Here is a 20,163-nt window from a genome sequence, read left to right as displayed (position 1 = left end):
CCAAGTTCTTTTTATACAAATTTAAACACTAGTTTCTTTGCATTGTATAAAAAACAGATGCGTTACAATCATGAGTCAAGAGAGAAGCAAGTCATATAATAAAACATTACATGTATATTCATAGTGAACACAGCTATACATAGAAAGAGTACTTCGCTAACAAGCACAAGCTAAAAAATTACATAGCTATATATTCACATATATGTAACCTATAGCAACATGATAAATACATAGTGTAGAGAGGGTAGTGATTTGTAGCTAGCTAACGTTTCTTGTTTGCAGCAGCATGTTCCTTGTGTGAATTAAAGTAGAGGGCAGCCACAGGAAAACCGAGTCCATTGTCGCTTGCAAACTTGCGAGTGTTGAAATTAGCACGCCTTTCTGGTGGTTTATGGGGCACTTGCTCCGCCTCCGTCTGCCTAAACAAAGTAAACACGTATCGATGTATCCCTGTTGGTGGCTGAGCTCCCATATATTCCATAACCTCCCTTCCTGCAACCCCATCACATGAAGAAATAATGCTAAAGTTTAATTACGTTTTATGTACTGATAGACTCTAAAATATTTACATTATCAGACACCTTATAGGTGAACTTCTATAAGAAGAAAGCAATATTCATTAGCAACTTCATAGAAAGAGCATTATAGATTATAAACTACACCAATGATGTAAAACATCTTACGTTGTACCAATGGAAAGGAAATCATTACACTTTCGGTATATGTATATAGATTTTAATGTATACTATATAATTAAGCCGTATTCGTCGTAATTGTAAGTATTGAGTTACCTTCGGAGGCATCTCCTCCCTCTGGAATATCCGTGACAATCCTGCAAGAAATAGTACCACATCATATAAATTAAACAACTTATTATCATCTCTACTTCAATATCAAAACCATGCAGGTTCTTTCTGCTTTCGTATTTAGAAGTAGCAAGATGTAGTACGAAAACAAAGATAAGTTCAAGTGTCACTTGTTAGGTAATTTTATGTAAATTTTTGATAAACATTAATTGGTAACCATAAGTAAATTATTATCACAAGTTAAAACTAAACTAACTGTGTAAAAAATCTCTACCTTATTAGTGCATAGATCGAGATAAAAAGGATGGCCAGTTGAAATAACTTAAACAAGTGGAAAATTTGCATGTGCAGTTGAAGGAGAAAATAAAACAAATTAAATTACCAATGGAGCCATTCTCTAAAAGTCGGTTCACTGGGACTAGGAGCATCTGGATCAGCCATTACCTGCGAAAAATCCAGTAGCGGATACAACAATAAGTCCTCTTCGAATTTTCTCCCTAATAAAGTAATAATCACTGCTCATATATGTTTACATTCATAAACGACAAAATTCTATCCAAATTAAACTCAGTCGACAGATAAAAAAAATGACACCATTACTATAAAATCAAACGGTTTCATAATTTTTAATGGTTGTTCAACTTCATTAAAAATATTGACCTTAATTTGTACGAAGAATTCTGTTTACTCCGTCTAGTACTATTTACTTGTCGCTTTGATAAGAGTTATTTGATTAAAATAATTCTTATTTATTATTAAAAACATTAATAATAAGAGTTGTTTAACTAAATTGCACTTATTTATTATTCAATGGCATGTTTTCCTAAAATACTCTTTTAATTAAAATAAAAGGCAACAATTAATTAATCTCACTTCGCTAAAATAATGTAATATTTGGGACTGAATAAGGAGGTACTAGTAGGCAGACTTACAAGGGTGTAAAGATTATTAGAGTCACGAGAACCCTGGATATGAACTCTAGGCCTTTGTGCAGCTGCAGCCGGTTTTATTTCAACTCCATTAGATATTTGTTTTTTGGAACCATATTCGACGGTAAATTCAATCACCGGAACAAACATGTCGAGAACATCTCCGATCACCTTTCCGACAACTAGAGGATCCACTGACCTCGGAGGATTTACCATGTTTGCCATTCTCACAATTAATTGACTGATTGGGTCGGGTGTACTAGGAAAACTAGTCAATTTTGTGAAGTGACTGAAGTTGGTGAAATGGAATTTGAGTATTATTAGGAGATGTTAAATATATAGTAAAGCGGACACGTATAGAAATGGTCATTGTCATGTTAACGCTGATGTTGTTGCTGAGGGAACACGTGTTATGTTTAGAAGTCCTTGTGTGTAACAATAAACAAAATTTGCGAATGCGACAGTACAAGAAGTATATATATATCTTGAGGGCCGCCGAAATGTTTTGTTGGGACATATATCCAGGCATTAAGTGACGATATTAGAAGGAAAAACAAAAACAAAAACACAGCAAAGGCTATTTGTTGTGAAGGAGCTGTGAAATTTGTTACTACCGTTTTCAGTCTTTCGTTACATGGAGTATTTGCTCAATTTGAGCAAACTTAAAGAATGATAGATGCTCAAGACTAATTTAGATCTATCCCAAAATATAAAGGGACAATTTTGGTTTAAAGCTCTTAGAAATAAGTCAAAATTATGTAAAAGAAGTTTATACTGAATTTCTGGCTAATGAAACTTTATGTACTCGTAAGTTTCACTTTTTACTGGGAGAAATTCAAAACAATAGTCAGATTTATAAGTGGTTATTCAAAAATAACCACACTTTCAAAAGTTATCGAAATTTAGTCATTTTTTATGTAAAGATAAATTTGAATGAAAATACGGTTCAATATCCGAAAAATACTCCAGCATAATATACTGGAATTCCAGTATAATATATTGGAACTCCAGTATAACATACTGGAGTTCCAGTATACTTTGCTGGAACTCCAGTATATTATATTGGAGCCCGCAAAGTATACCGATCCAGCATAATATGCTGGAAGTTCATACACAGGTGCACCGAACTCCAGTATATTATGCTGGACCGGTCTCTGTTACAGCAAAATAGTAACTATTTTTCAATGACTTGGCAAACGCCGGCTATTTTTGAATAATCAGTGTGAAAACTGGCTAGACCGTGCTATTTTAACCTTTTTACTCGTAGAAGATAGCCTACGTATTCTTTGAGTGAATATATATAATTTTCACTTTTCACTTCTACAAGATAGCTCATATACTAAGTAGCCCAAATTTAAGATCCACTTTAGTACGGTAGAACCTTAGGGCGCCTGCATGAAAGAGCCCACTAAAATTGGTTTTCAAGAAGTTCCCCAAAGTTATAACATGGGTTTGGCCCAATAAAAGCCCAAACATTTGCACGGCGTATCCCCTAAAGGGACCGGTCTTGGCAAAAAATGTTCCCCTTTTGACGGTACTAGTCAAATATGACTATTATCTATCTATATCTATATTATTATAAAAGTTTGAACACAAAGTCGATGTACCAAAATAGTCCTAAGTATTGATGGATTTTTATATTTGGCATTGGATAGAATTGTAAAATTTAATAATGTTATTTGAGTAGAATCCTATAACTTTATGGTGTGTGTGTCTAAAATTGCTGATTAAGAATGTTTTACTCCTTTTTTTTATTATTAAATTCAAACCATGAAAATGAACTCTATAATGCATTCCTTATTGAACTTGAATAAGAGCACAAAATATGAACTATGAATACGAACTCTAATTCCTATTGCACTGGAACTCTAAAATATTTCATATTTCGGTATTAGTATTTGAGTGAAAATAATTTTCTTCGTTCAATGGGATTTAGACTTAAAGGTCATCTGTTAACTCTTTAATGAATATTAGTTTTAAAGTGTGGTGCTGCAGAAAGAAGTTAACAAAACTCAGTAACTTCTCAAAGTTAGTGTATTTTTCTTTGAAATCGGAATGAGACCCGAAAACATGTGCTTTTTACTCTTTCATTATCATCTTTTTGTGCATGCAATTGATAGGTTTTCATGAGTTTTAATTTTGTTGTCGAATTTTAGTTCAATTATTTGCAAAAACATTTTCAGTGTTGTCAAATCTTTTACCATGCATGGATACAATGTTGATATATCAAAATCCTCCAAAATTTTAATTTTATCGTCAAATAAGATAATTGCCCGTAGATTAGAATTGTAACAGTAAATTCCTAATATGAATTTGTATGGAATTCTAATACCAATCAAGGTGTCCTACTCATTATTAATAATTCTAAAGCGCCCTATATATACCAATTTTACATAGATAAGAACAGTTGGTACCATCTTTTACCATATTATCTATCTATCTATCTATATCTATCTATCTATATCTATCTATATCTATATTTCTTTATTATTATAAAAACACGAATAATTTATGTTAAATGTTGAACGACTAAAATATCCTCGAAACTTTGATAGACTTTTATGCCCTTAAAATTTTGAGTTAAATATGAATTTAATTGTAATATTCCAAATATTACCCCAAGAATGGAATTCTTTTCGGATTAAAACTCCATATCCGACAGCAAATTCCTACTCTACCAATATCTAGAACTTCCAATACAACTACAAATTGGTAACGTTGGAAATAATTATGAATTGAATAAACTTTCATTAGATAAACAACGTTGATTTATACTATACTAGCTATATTATATTTGTATAGAATTATACTATACAAATTCTAATCATATATATATAAAATATTATAAAAGTACAAATGTTAAAACACAAAATATTGATTGGCAAAAGTATCAACACCTGCACATACAGACTTTAGAGTTGCATAGTAAGCATGAATAGATTTAAATATGAATGTTTGCCTAACAGAATGAATTTTATTCCTTCGAATAAATTATCAATGAGTTTTCACTCTATATCTAAGATAAATAGTTTAAAAGAAATATTTACAAGTCAACAACAAGGATAGACGTTTGGTTTGGTAGTTATGGCAATCTTTTAATATATATATATATATATATATATATATATATATATATATATATATATATATATATATATATATTTATATGTCAATTTGCAACTTAAAGACGCTAAATCTCAATTGGTGACTACTCCTAATAAATCAATCACTTTAAAAAATAGATATACTAAGTCACATCTCAAGGTTCTCTATGACGATTGGTTTGAATGGAATGATAAGAATAAGGGTTGAATAATTTCCTAGCGATAATTTTTGTATAATATGATTTCTTCTGTATAATAAAAGAAATGTGTTTTCAATGTGTGGCTAAGAATTTAAAATTTTTAGATATAAAAATGTATAATAATTGAAACAGAAAAACATCCAACAAAAAAAAAAGTGCCATGAAAGACAATGATAACTAAATGACTTTTAAGCTTAGTTTTCTCCATTATCAATATATTTTTATCTTGAGATATATGTTAAACGTCATATGCCTAAAGGCTTAACTAAAGTAAATCATAACTTCACATAAAATAGTAAATAATAGTGCATTTGTTAAGTTATTTACAATTTCAATCACATAACTTTGTGACTCCAGAATATTTAGTTTTAATTTGTTCTCTATATTATGTCAAAACACTATTTATGATATGGTTTGTCTAATAAATTATATTTTTTTATTTATTTAAGCAATTGATTTCATACTGTATACATATACAATCAAAAGTTAACTGTTGTTAGTACACATTCTCGTGCAACGCACGATCATATATATATATATATATATATATATATATATATATATATATATATATATATATATATATATATATTGAGAGACTAAAATAGTCTTAAAATTTCGATAAACTTATCATAAATCAATTGGTTATATTGGTTAAAAAAACACTAAACTAAATATGAAGTTTTAAATAAATCGGACACAAAATTTCTTAGGTAACAAGAAAATCATCGTTGGGTTATAACACTATTTCAAACAGGTCTCAGTTTGCAATATTTCAAATTTGAAAAACGATGGAGTTTTCCAAAATAGAACTTAATATCCACTCCTAAATTTGATTAATTTGAAGCCTCCAGATTCCATCCCTCTCCATGACATCCACTTGCTCTAAGATTTTTTTCTTCTTTTCATTATTTTGTAGACGAGGCGTGATGGTAAAATATCCATTTATTTATATATATATATATATATATATATATATTGATGTTATTATATTAACTTATAATTATCGATATTATTATAACTACAATCAGACATTAACTACAACTCAAATAAGTTGGTTATTAAATGTTGAGCGATTATTATATCCTTTGAAAGCTAATTTATTTCTTCCGAAAAATATTTTCATATTGGATAAAATGGTACTCCAATATTTGAGATTTTTCCTAATACTTAGGAATTTAAATTCAACTAAAATGGAATCTTAAGACTAAACCTATTTGGCTGATTTTTCGGAATTTAATTAGTCAACGACTTCTATTGTTTCTAAAAAGTCGGCCAATTCAAAGCAATTTAAAATAATAGTCGGACTAAAAGTTTCCTAATTCCAAAACGAAATCATAATTACATTATAAAATTTAAATACTTCATTAGTCTAGCTTAATTGCAGGTCTTGTGATAAATTTGTAAATGTTGCTTCATCGGTTTCAATTTACGTGAACTTATTTGATTGGACACGGAGTTTAAGAAAAAAAAAAGATTTTTGAACTTGCACGGGTGAAATGAGATACATATAAATTGTATGACTATAAATCATTGCATAAAGATAAATTCTTTTCAAATATGAAAAGAGATTATTATTTTTGTCACGGAATAAAACGGAAGTAAGTTCACATAAATTGAAACGGCGAAAATATGAGTTTATATCACCAAAAGCACAGAGCTCCACACGTGAGCAAGCTTGAGCCTTGGATATATATGGTTTTAGATTTTGGGTCAAACTTTGAGTCAGAGCTTTCAATTTTGAGTTACACGAGAAAACCTATTATGTCATTATATGTAAGTATATATTTTTTGTTGTGACAAGAGTGAGTTGCTCTGGTGGTGAACACCCTCCACTTTTCAATCAAGAGGTTGTGAGTTCGAGTCACTCCAAGAGCAAGGTGGGGAGTTACGTTCTTGGAGGGAGGGAGCCGAGTTTCTATTGGAAACAACATCTCTATCCCAGGGTAGGGGTAAGGTCTGCGTACACACTACCCTCTCTAGACCTCTCTACCCCAGGGTAGGGGTAATGTCTGCGTACACACTACCCTCTCCAGACCCACTAGTGAAATTATACTGGGTTGTTGTTGTTGTTGTATATAGTTATAGTTTTTATTGTGCAATGGAGTTCATGTATAATCGTGTAAACTATATCCTAGAATCAGCGGCGGCTTAACAATATTTGTGGCCTAAAGCCAATGTTGATAAGAGACCCTAAACTTTATTTTTTATTAAAAAAAATCACACACACACACACACATATATATATATAGAATTCTATTTTTCTAATATTCCGAGATACAAAATTACTAATAACTTTTTATAATCAATCTCTCCTAAAAATATTTTGGACAATATTAAAATAGTTTTTAACTCTTTTATTTTAGTTTTGAACAACTTGATTCATATTTTTCGTGGCATATTTAAATTTTAATATATGCATAAAAGACAATATATAACTATGAAGTAAGAATAAAATGAGATGAATAATAATACTTGAAAGTTATAATAATAGAATTTAATTCAAGAAAAATGATGACTTGATTTCAAGATATTTTTTTGCTCCTTCAATAGCACAAAATGCTTGAAATTTCAGGAAAAAACAAAAAAGAATGCACGATATATGATATCAATAGTACTTTTAAACTATGTGGGTTTTCGAATAATACTACTCCTACTAAGTTATCAGATTTAAACTCAAAAAAAAAGCAAGAAAGAGAATATATAAGAGTATAAAGTTATGCGAGCGATTAACTCTTGGACAAACCAAGAAAGAAAATGAATAGTGTAAAAATATGATTTAGTACTACATATATTATGATGAAAAAATGGGTAAAAAGTGGAATATAATAATTTCACTTGTTAGATTTTTTGTTCATACAAAAAAAGATTTGAAAGAAATTCACATTTATAAAAAGTATTACGCTCACTTCAATTAGTTACACATCTATTCTTTTCTTTTATAAAAAAATATCTAATTTTCAAGGTAAAAACTATTCATTATTTTTCTAAAACAGCCTATAAACCTATTTTGATATAAAAAAAATAGGGCCCCAAATTTGGGAGCCTCAAGCAAATGTTTTAGAAGCTTTACCCTATAGCAGGCCCAGCCTAGAATATGTCTATTTTGGTTTCTAGAGTGTTTGCGTGAAGGGAGGCCACCAAAGCTATTGTATAAATACCTGATGATATATATGGAATAAACAGTAACGAGCAAAATCCTCTCTAACCCCTCTTTGTTTTATTCTTCTTTAATTTTACAATGTTGATATTCATGTAACTATAGAAGTCTTCAATACAATTTGCAATAGTTTATTCTTGCTGAAATATTCTTTAATGTAAGTTAGTTTTGTTAAAGTAAATTAATAATATTTTCTTTTTAAATTTTATAATAGACGTCAAGTTTCAATGCCATACTGATCACACTTGGATATAACCATCAAATTAACATATAAAAGATGGTATACACATCTTAATTAACTCAAATAATTGATACTCACAAGATTATTATCTGAGTTTATATTCTAAACATTATTCGTCCGAGTATCTTTAACCCATAACCTTTGCACTAGATCCGCCTTTGCAATAAAAGACTTTTTATAGCAATGTGAGAGAGATAAAAGAAGAACAAAAAAATATGTATCCATCCAAAATATTTAGTATCCAGAAAAAAAGTTTGACCGTTGATCACTTGCTGACTACTTTTTTTTTAGGTTCAAAATTAAGCTCCAAATATCAGCCTCCTTCTATGTATCAAAATATCTTTTTAACGGGAAGTTCAAGTTCATTCATTACTGTATATATAAATAAGGCTTTGGTAAGATATGGTTACAATGCATAAGTATAAAGCATAAAACTATAAGTACATATTTCCTTCATTTTAATTTGTTTGAACCTTTTCGGAGTACGAAAGTCAAATTGATTAATATTTTATGTGAATTCGGACATAAAATCTTTAATTAAGTTAGAAATTATATAAAAAGTACTATAAATTAAATAAAAATTATAAACAATTTAAAATATTTAAAAATTATTTACAAAAAATATGGCCAAATAAAATCTTATTTGACTCCCTAAATAGTGGTAATAGGTTCATTTTTTTTTAAACAGAGAGAGTATATCATACATCTAACTAAATTAAATTGATCACTTTTGCACATTTAGATAATACCAATCATTTTAAATTCAAGTACTACAGTAATCTAATAATATTGATTTCCAACATTTAAATTATTGTTGTATTTTTCCACGTGAATTGCTTTATGAAAATTCTTCTTTCTGAATGTATACGCAATTTTCTCATTAATTGAATTTGTTATTTTATAATTGATTAAATATTTATGTGTCATTATTAACGTGTAACACGTTCACAGAAACTAGTATATATATATATATATATATATATATATATATATATAATTTGCCGGGTATTACTTTGAGTGAAGGCAATATTGAGTAAAACTCCCAATAAATTCACTACGTCCCTTCGGGAACATCCAATTAAAAACAATTCACGACAAACATAAAAAATTCATCAAAAAATAATGACCAAAACACATTTTAACTTGTTTTCAAAATTGTTCTAGATTCTTCTCTCTTACATGTCGTCTTTGAATAAATCGATCTAGCTATCTATTCTGCTTAAGTTCTACTATTTAATAGTTTGTCATTTTCTAAATAATAACGTCAGATTTGGTTATACACTGAACCTAAGATGTTTTTCAACCAAGAGAAGATTTTGGTGATGATATGGCCGATTATATTGACAGCTATGTATGGGTTAATTAACATAATAAAATTTTAAAACTAATTCTCACTGTCATGTTTATCTCTAATATATCTGTCGTAGTCTTAGAGTCATCTTACGTTTTGGCCGTGACATAAACAAAAGCGAGGTGCATCCAGAAAATAAAGTACATTTCATCTCTTCTCGTTTTAAATAATATCTTGTTGCCTCCACAATCTGTTCCATTTTAGGAGACCAGAGAAGATAAACGTTAAAAATGTTAAATTTAATCATTTTGATTATTTAATTATTGTCTCGTCTTCAAGCACACAGACTGAGTTATAGATGATAATGAAAAATTTCCAAAGGGAGGAAAATGTTCAAGCTAGCGCAGAAGACGAGTTACGAGACGAAAGGTATATATGGTTGATGACTGATGAGTAATAAGTATGTCTTTTTGTCGAAAATATTTTTCAGTATTTGGTTTAGTATAAGAGTAGGCAAAGGAGTGATACTGAGTACATATTAAAATGTTCAGTTGATACTTTTTATTGCTAAAAGTCGAAAGCAATGTCCATCTGTTGTTCATTGAAGAAAGTAATATGGAGTAAAAGTCGGAATTTTTAAAAAGAAAATAAATTCCATCTATAAATAATGGAAGTCATTTTTGTCAATAAGGTACAAAATATTTTCACTCAAGTCTAATTCAGGAGTGCGGTTCAATTTAAAAGACTTAAAAGTCCAAGATATTTATTTGGAGGGAAAGCAGCGAAATGGTATTGTCTTATCAATTCACGAGAAGTAAAGTAGTTTAACGTTACACTGCAATTAAACATAAATTGTCACATTATTAGGACGAACAATAATCTGTTTGTCTTTTCTTTTGAATGTGTATTGTACAATAAGAAAAAGATAATCCGTAATTTCATATAAAGGCATTGACTAATGTGCTCGTTCCAGCAAACCTTCTAGCCAATCTTGTTTAACATGATAAGATTAATGCCTTTTGCACTGAGGCTATAAGCTTACGAAGGAGATTATAGCTACATTGAAGAATAATGTGAGGAGTCGTCCAAACTTTAGAATTCGGATGCTAAAGAACAACTTCATATTCGACCCCCGTTGAATAAATCTTTTTTGTGACACTAAGTTTTGAATTTAGTACTTATTTTTGAAAGCTTTCAACTGTAATAGGAGAAACCCACATTTGCTGTATATTTCCTTTTTATTTAAGTCAATTTGTAGGAATGGCTTACCCATTCTAGCTGTGAGAAGAAGAGGTTAGACTGATGCCCACTCTTTATTAAAAAAAATTAAAAATGTGCTCATTAACTAGGCCATAAACGGTTTTTAAGGACCTTCACATACCCTCAACAAATCATTTGTCCGAATATTATTGTTTACCTGAAAAACGGATAGAATTAAATTTGTACGTAGTTCTAAAGATATGTGGTATAGTTTGATACAAATCGTAGGGATAAATAGAAATATCAAATATGGATTGCAAAGAACGCAAAATAAATAAGGTTGGAAAGAAGACGCCTTTTAGGACTAAGCACAATGAGTTAATTAATGAAACTTAAAAGAATAATGCTTGAATATAGGAGACTATGCTGCTTGAATTACAATGTAAGCCAAAAAAAAAAAGTCCTCTACAGAAATATAGCCATCCTCTTTATAGTGGAGAATCCACTTTAGATATAATTAAAAATACATAGCGGAGAATCCACTTTAGATATAATTAAAAATACATAGTGGAGAACCCACGATAAATCAGTGTTCCCTAATTTCTGACGAGATTCTCTCCCTTAGTGTGTTCGCAATGGCTCTTGTCTGTGAGCTCGAGCTCAATCGGCCTCAGTGCCGGTTGGTATTGCTTCTAGAACTCGATGTGGACTCGGGATCGGGTGATGATTCGGACTCGATCCCGGTTGGCCTCTGCCCCTTAAGCTCGAAATCATCTCATCATAGTTCGATTCGTACCCGAACTCGATAATGACTTCGAACTCGGTGTTCGATCTATACCTGAAATATGAAGCTTGTTTGTACCACCTTCAGAACCCATCTCGATATTACAAAGTCTTTCTTTGATCCATTATGTTTCGAACCCGATCAATCGTACGAAGGCCGAAATCTATTGCGACCGTATACAGATAGTCCTCACATTTCTCGGGAAGGATGTGGTGAGAAACGATATGATTTCTCAATGGCTCGATTCGATTATAAGCTGGCGTTCACATTGGGATCGATCATGACGCACGTGATAGCTGCCCTGTCGATTTAGTTTTTCAAGACATTTAATGTATGTCAGATGGTGGTTGGCCACTACTGATATTGAGCCTTCATTGTTTCAATCTATAAATAGCCTTTCCGTCTACCATTCATCACTTTTACTTCTCCGATCTTCAGAAAATTTTTCAAGTTCTTTTTCGCCTATTCTGAGTTTATTCGCTGATCTTTGACTCTTTTCTGCAAAAATTTTCTTCTAAACCATCAAATCTTTGTCACCTTCTTTAAATTAAAAAATGGTAAAGACATCGAAAACTATCCCCCAAAAAGGAAAAAACTTCTTTTTCCCAATCTGTCGTCGACAAAACACCGGTGGATCCACGGCCTAAGGAGTGCGTTCTGGCGGCGTGTGTTCTTACCTCCGATTTCAAAATCAATAAAGGTTCATCGGTTCCTTGCCGATGTGAGCCCGTATGGAGATATATTCGATAGATAACCCGGGGGCATATCGAGCGGATAAAAAAAGATTGTAACTGGGAGAACAAAGAAGTGGTAGTGCCATCTCCCGAAGAGAATATTATTACTCACGTGAGAGGGGTTTTAAGTGTGTACACTTACCCTTTCACGTTAGATCCCCTCGACCCTGTTATCATAGCTTTTTGTTGTAAATACCTAATAACCCTAGGGCAGATCCATCCTTCCTTTTTCCAGATCATTATTTTGATCCGATATTTTGTGAATAAAATCGAGGGGATGCCTTTCACCCTCGATCATCTTGTCCGATTATACCGTCCTCGCCTTTTGCGAAGAGGGTTAATAAAACTCAAACGTCAAGCTACCAAGGCTCTATTCTTGAATATAAACGAGGATAAGGATCGAGGCTGGATGGGCAAGTTCATTCAAGTAAGGACTTCGGACCTAATTCAGACTGAAAAGATGCCTTTTCCCAAGGAGTGGAACATGAAGCGTAAGTGTAATTCTGCTGTTATCTCCTACTATTTTGTCCTTTCATTTCCTCTCTCACTGATAATCCCCTTTTGTGATGCAGAGGTTCCCCGGACGCCTTACGTAGTGCCCGATCTCAAGAACTGGGTACGTGATCTGGTTTTGACCTCCTCATAGATCGAGCGCTCATAGTGTGACTTTTCAAAGGGGCTATGGGAGGCCAAAAATCATGGTAAACACCTTTCTCGTATCTTTTGGTAGTTCGAACAAGATGTTTTCCACACAATTTAATAAAATTTCTCGTATGTAGGTGTGGGCAAAGATTCGATTTTGAGGCCCTCGAGGAAGAGGCCTCTGTCCCAAAACCGGTGAAAGATAATAAGAGGAAAAGAGCCTTCGTCCTCGAAGATCAAAAACCGAAGAAGAGGACGACTCGTAAGCCAAACAAGAATATCATTCATTTGATCGTAGAATCAGTTCTGCGTTAGAGGGAAGAAGAAGAAGAAGAAGAGAATGATGGGTCTGCACTGGCGGCCCGAACGAAGAAGACCACCGACGTTCCACAGGCAGCTAGATCGATGGTGGTTCATAAGGCTCCACCTCGAACTGAGGATATATCGGAGAAAGATTCGAGCAGAGTCCCCGAGTTTTTGAAGATCGAAGATGCTCCCCATCGAAGCCAACAGATGGGGGATATGTCTGAAGGGGCTCTCCCCGAATCTCTTCGAACCGAAAAGAATGCTCCAGGTGATTCACTTGGGGCAGTAGAAATCGAAGACTTGCCCACCTTCCCTGATTTTTCCGCAGGGGCGATTCGGTAAGCCCAAGCTTTGGAGGCCCATGAATTATATATGCCTCATGATGGAGAGGATCCTTTTCGTGACCTGTTTATTGGTGTCGAGGACGCTACCGGTACAAGTGACACATCAGATCTTTTTCACGGAGTGCAACAGGCTTTGAATCAGGTAAGCCTTAAATTATAGGGCATTACCTTTATGTTTTCTTTTCTTTTCTAACTTCGTTTCTTCTTTCTTTGCAGGCCACGACAGTTCATCGAGAATCATGTTCTCGGTCTCGAACCGAGCTGCGTCGATATGAGGCCGACCTTCAATGGGTTACGGAGGAGAGGAAATCCCTTAAGCTCCTCTTAGGGCAAAGGAGAGGGGAAATAAAAGATCTCCAAGCGGAGTTGGCCAAGGCTAACCAAGATCAGACCGATCTGTCCGAGAAGGTAATGATACTTTAAAAGGCCTATGGGCTCGATACCGTAACGATGGTTAATCTTTTGGTCTCATAGCTGCAGCAGAAAATTGAGATGATCGGGAAACTCTGTGAGGAGGTCAATGAGATAAAAGTGGAGTCTTTGAAGTGGAAAGAAGGTATGGATCGCTTTGCTGCAGAGAAAGAAGCAGCTCGATCCCAATTATCATCGGTTAAAAACCAAGTTCACAGTATGAAGGAGAAAAGCTCGATTCAACAAAGAATAATAGAGGATATCGAGCCTCGGTTGACCTACGAACTTGTCAAGGCCGAATCTAACGTCGAAAAGGCAAAGGCTAATGCACTCGCGGGTCAAGGCAACCGAGACCGCCGATACTCGAGCAGATTGGGTCGCTGAACTTGCTAAGTGCTGATCTCGGAGGGAGACCCTCGAGGAGATCCATGCTCGAGGTTTCGATCTCGTTGAAGATATAAAAAGAGCTAAAGAAATCGAAGCCGATGCTGAAGTCTTGGTTTCCAATGATGACGATGATGATAATGATGACGATGATGGGAGTAAGAGCGGTTTTCGATGATGATGATGACGATGATGAGAGTAAGTCGATGCTGAAGCCTTGCTAAGTGTTGTTTTGTTTCCTATTTTGTGAAGATTTTATTCATGCCTTATGAATGTTTTCATAAGGATTTAGGCAATTTGATCGAATTTGGACTTCGTAGCCTTTATAACCGAGTGAGTGCTTATTCAAGCTTGAAATAAGGTAGCCCATAGGCTTAGTAGTCTAGTTGAGTGATTGTTTAAACTTGAAGTATGATGTAGCCCGTAGGCTTATTAGTCGAGTGAGTGATTCGAACTCGAAGTAATATGGCCCGTAGGCGTAATAGTCGAGTGAGTGTTTGCTTGAACTCGAAATAAAATAGCCCGTAGGCTTAGTAGTCGAGTGAATGTTTCGAACTCGAAGTAATGTAGTAATGGTCGAGTGACTGTTTCGAACTCGAAGTAATGTAGCCCGTAGGCTTAATGGCCGAGTGACTATTTCGAACTCGAAGTAATGTAGCCCGTAGGCTTAGTGGTCGAGTGACTATTTAGAACTGGAAGTAATGTAGCCCGTAGGCTTAATGGTCGAGTGAGTGCTTGCTTGAACTCGGAATAAGAGTAGCCCGTATGCTTATTAGTCAAGTGAATATTTCAAACTCGAAGTAATGTATCCCATAGGCGTAATGGTCGAGTGATTGTTGCGAATGAAGTAATGTAGCCCATAGGCTTAATGGTCGAGTGACTGTTTCAAACTCGAAGTAATGTAGCCCGTAGGCTTAATGGTCGAGTGACTATTTCGAACTCGAAGTAATGTAGCCCGTAGGCTTAGTGGTCGAGTGACTATTTAGAACTGGAAGTAATGTAGCCCGTAGGCTTAATGGTCGAGTGAGTGCTTGCTTGAACTCGGAATAAGAGTAGCCCATAGGCTTAGTAGTTGAGTGAATATTTCGAAATCGAAGTAATATATGCCGTAGGCTTAGTAGTCGAGTAAATGTTTCAAACTCGAAGTAAATTAGCCTGTAGGCGTAATAGTGGTGTGAGTGCTTGCTCTAACTCGGAATAAGAGTAGCCCGTAGGCTTATTTGTCGAGTGAATATTTCGAACTCGAAGTAATGTGGCTCGTAGGCTTAATGGTCGAGTGAGTTCTTGCTCGAACTCGGAATAAGAGTAGCACGTAGGCTTATTAGTCGAGTGACTGTTTCGAACTCGAAGTAATGTAGCCCGTAGGCGTAGTAGTCGAGTGAATGTTTCGAACTCGAAGTAATGTACCCCGTAGGCGTAATAGTCGAGTGAGTGCTTGCTCGAACTCGGAATAGTAGTATCCTGCAGGCTTATTGGTTGAGTGAGTGCTTGCTCGAATTTGGAGATTTATCTCAATCCAGTTTGCATAATGAATCTCGAAATAGAGGAATTTTTCTTAGATATAAGATATCGGTAAAGAAGAGAACTTTCTTTGCAAGTCATTATACATGTGTTCACGATTTCCGTCAGGTCTCGGTCCAACTACATGAGCATGTTTCTTTTTGACCATTTGGCTCTTACAACTTTTCCTATTGGAACCCTATTGTTACAAAATAACTTTCTTGCATCAGAACTTGATATATTTGAGGGCTAATTCCCCCAGTATTCGAAGTCGATTGTAAAGAGACCTCGGATATTGTCGAATTGTCTCTAAGTATAGCACGATCATTGGTTGTCTCATTAAAAATCTTGCCGAAAAACCCATTTGGGATAAAATCGGTCTAAGGGAAAATGAGTGCAACGCATGCTTCCAGACCTAGGGCTTCGTATTGAAGAATCCATCCTAGCTCCTGATCGGACTCCTACAGGGATTAGTTTCGAAATGTAAACGAATATGGGAGGGTCGTACCTTAACAGTAGTATCATTTTAGGTGCGATACATTCCAATTGCTTGATAGTTGTTTGCCATTTATCATACCGAGCTTGTATGATCATTTTCCGACGTTTTCGAGAACCTGATACAGTCCTTCCCAGTTCGGTCCTAGTTTACCTTTGTTTGGATTCTGGGTATTGACGGTGACATTCCTTAGCACTAAGTCCCCGAGTTTAAAATGGCGAAGCTTGGTTCTTCGATTATAGTATCTTTCGATTCACTGCTTTTGGGCGGCCAATTGGACGAGAGCAGCTTCTCGTTTCTCATCCGATAATTCGAGACTAGTGTTTATAGCCTCGTTATTTGATTCTTATATTGTATATCAAAACCTGGTACTGGGTTCCCCGACTTCGACTGGAATCAAGGCTTTGGAGCCATATACTAAGGAGAACGGGGTTGCCCACATACTGGATTTTGATGTTGGTCGATATGCCCAAAGGACTTCGGGTAGGATTTTGCTCCATTTTCCCTTAGCGTCGTTCAACCTCATCTTTAGGTTTTGAATGATAGTTTTGTTCATTGATTCGGCCTGGCCGTTCCCACTAGGGTGATACAGTGTTGATAATATCCTTTTTATTGTATGTTCTTCGAAGAATTTCGTCACTTTGCTGCTGACAAACTGTTTCCCATTGTCACATACTATTTCAGTGGGTATCCCGAATCGATATACGATATGATCCCAGATAAAGTCTATAACCTCTTTCTCTCTTACTTTCACGAACGTCTGTGCTTAACCCATTTAGAGAAATAGTGATTCATAAATAAAATGAACTTAGCTTTTCCTGGGGCCGATGGTAGAGGGCCACCGTTATCCATTCCCCATTTCATGAATGGCCATGAGGATAGGACCGAGTGAAGTTGCTCTCCGGGCTGATGGATCATTGGTGCAAACCTTTGACATTTGTCACATTTTCGAACAAATTCCTTTGCATCTTTGCCCATCTCGATCCAATAATACCCTGCCCTAATTATTTTTTGGACTAATGAATCGGCAACGATGTGATTTCCACAAGTGCCCTTGTGCACCTCACGTAGGATGTAATCGGTGTCTCCAGGACCTAAGCATACTGCCAATGGTCCATCGAATGTCCTTTGGTATAACATTCCATCTGCAGTTAATGTGAATCGAGCAGCTTTGGTTCATAGGGCCCTCAAATATTTAGGGTCCGATGGGGGCTTCCCATTCTTTAAGTATTCAATATACTTATTTCTCCAATCCCAGGTTAAGCTCGTAGAATTTATCTCGGCATGACCCTCTTCGATCACGGATCCCGAGAGTTAAATGACAGTCCCCGAGCTTATCTCACCTTCCTCGATCGATGATCCCAAATTTGCAAGTGCATCAGCCTCACTGTTTTGCTCTCGTGGAACATGCTATAAAGTCCATTCTTTGAAATGGTGCAAAGTGACCTGCATTTTGTCCAAATACCTTTGCATTCTATCTTCTCGAACTTCGAAGGTTTTGTTTACTTGATTTACCACCAACAAAGAGTCACACTTGGCTTCAATGACTTCTGCTCTCAAGCTTTTAGCGAGCTCGAGACCTGCAATCATGGCCTCATACTCGGCCTCGTTATTAGTCAACCTAGTAGTTTTGATAGATTGCCTAATAGTGTTACCAATGGGTGGCTTTAACACGATGCTCAGCTCGGACCCCTTCACGTTCGAAGCCCCGTCCGTAAAAAGGGTCCATACCCCCGATGACGTACCAGATTTCAATAAGAGTTCTTTTTCAACTTCGGGTACGAGGGTCGACGTGAAATTGGCCACGAAGTCCTAATTTGAGACTTGATGTCCGTAAGGGGTTGATATTCGATATCGTATCCACTGAGTTCGACGACCCATTTAGCCAATCGGCCTGACAGTTCGGGCTTGTGCAAAATATTACGGAGTGGGTAAGTGGTCAATACGCATATGGGGTGACATTGAAAGTACGGTCTTAACTTTCTAGAGGTGCTTATCAGTGCAAGTGCCAATTTTTCTAGGTGCAGATATCTAGTTCTGCTTCTCCTAAGGTTCAACTTACATAATAAACGGGAAATTACGTACCTTGCTCTTCTCAAACTAGGACACCGTTTTACTGCGATATCTGATACTGCCAAGTACAAGCAAAGTTTTTCGTCTGTTTTTGGAGTATGAAGCAATGGTGGGCTCGATAGATATCTTTTTAATTCCTCTAATGCATGTTGGCATTCCGGGGTCCAATCGAAATCGTTCTTCTTTTTTAGTAGAGAGAAAAATTGTGACTTCGATCTGATGACCTTGAAATGAATCGTCCTAAGGCTGTAATCCGTCCCGTTAGCCTCTGTACAGCTTTAACGTTGTTCACGATGGCGATGTCTTCGATGGCCTTAATTTTATCGGAGTTAATCTCGATCCCCCGATTTGATACCATGGAGCCGAGGAACTTGCCCGAACCGACTCCGAAAGCACATTTCTCGGGGTTGAGATTCATGTTGTATTTCCTTAAAATCTCGAATGTTTCCTGCAAATGGGTCAAATGGTCCTCTGCGCGCAGGGACCTAACTAGCATGCTATCACTATAAACTTCCATTGATTTACCTATTTGTTCCTCGAACATTTTATTTACTAGGCGTTGGTAAGTAGCTCCTGTATTTTTTAGCCCGAATGGCATCATATTATAACAATATGTTCCATACTTGGTGACAAATGAAGTCTTTTCATGGTCTTCCGGGTTCATTTGGATTTGATTATACCCGGAATAGGCATCGAGAAAAGTAAGAATCTCGTGGTCGGCCGTGGCATCGATCATGCGATCAATATTGGGCAGCGGAAAGGAATCTTTGGGGCATGCTTTATTCAAATCCTTATAATCTACACACATTCTAAGTTTGTTCCCTTTTTAGGCACTACAACTATATTGGCTAACCATTCAGGATATTTCACCTCCCGAATGGATCCTATTTTGAGAAGTTTGGTTACCTCGTCCTTTATGAATGTGTGCTTTACCTTGGACTGTGGTCTTCTCTTTTGCTTCACCGGTCTGAACCTAGGATTCAAGCTTAGCCGATGCGTTGTTATATCCGGTGGGTTCCCTGTTATATCTAAATGGGACCAAGCAAAATAATATGTGTTATCGATAAGAAATTGAATAAGCTTTTTCCTGAGTTTGGGGGTTAACCCCATTCCCAGGTATACCTTTCATTCGGGCGAGTGCTCGATTAGTATGACTTGCTCCAATTCCTCAATCATTGATTGGGTAGCGTCAGAATCATCAGGAACCATGAAGGATCGATGGATCCTTTGATCATCATCTTCATCGATCTTCTGATTTTCTGGTTGGGTTAAAGCCGATGTTTGTGACTGCTATTTGGCATCTCGTTCCCCTTTTGAGCCTGAACCCTTTATCGATGAAGGCGAGAATATCAGAATTGTTACTTCGACGACAAACATTTCCTTTGCGGCAGGTTGTTCCCCGTGTACCGTTTTGATTCCCTCTGATGTTGAGAATTTAAGAACCTGATGGAAGGTCGAAGGCACAACTTTCATTTTGTGGATCCATGACCTTCCAAAAAGGGCGTTCTATCTCATATCGCCTTCTATTACGTGGAACTTCATTTCCTCGATAGTCCTG

The 20,163-nt window shown here is 35.4% G+C and overlaps 1 protein-coding gene across 1 annotated transcript; it reads right to left on the bottom strand.

Moving 5' to 3' along the window:
• Positions 1 to 94: 94 nt before the first annotated feature.
• LOC104086545 (protein MOTHER of FT and TFL1-like) lies at positions 95 to 2,056 on the bottom strand. Its single transcript, XM_009590835.3, has 4 exons — positions 1,739 to 2,056; positions 1,189 to 1,250; positions 792 to 832; positions 95 to 492 (listed from the first exon to the last, which is right to left on the bottom strand). Exons 1-4 carry the CDS (start codon positions 1,958 to 1,960, stop codon positions 263 to 265), a joined length of 555 nt encoding a protein of 184 aa, XP_009589130.1. The 5' UTR covers positions 1,961 to 2,056; the 3' UTR covers positions 95 to 262.
• Between the last annotated feature and the right edge of the window lie 18,107 nt (positions 2,057 to 20,163).

The sequence above is a fragment of the Nicotiana tomentosiformis genome, chromosome 2 (genome assembly GCF_000390325.3).
Source record: "Nicotiana tomentosiformis chromosome 2, ASM39032v3, whole genome shotgun sequence".
NCBI lineage: Eukaryota > Viridiplantae > Streptophyta > Magnoliopsida > Solanales > Solanaceae > Nicotiana > Nicotiana tomentosiformis.
Note: the sequence above shows the minus strand (reverse complement) of the source record. Positions and strands in the feature narration are given on the sequence as shown.

Bases quoted from the DNA above. Each gene is read 5' to 3' on its own strand.
- LOC104086545 (XM_009590835.3), bottom strand. From the start codon at position 1,960: ATGGCAAACATGGTAAATCCTCCGAGGTCAGTGGATCCTCTAGTTGTC. The intron at 1,251-1,738 runs GTAAGTCTGCCT...GATTTTTCGCAG, and splicing joins CTAATAATCTTTACACCCTT to GTAATGGCTGATCCAGATGC. The intron at 833-1,188 runs GTAATTTAATTT...TATTTCTTGCAG, and splicing joins TTTAGAGAATGGCTCCATTG to GATTGTCACGGATATTCCAG.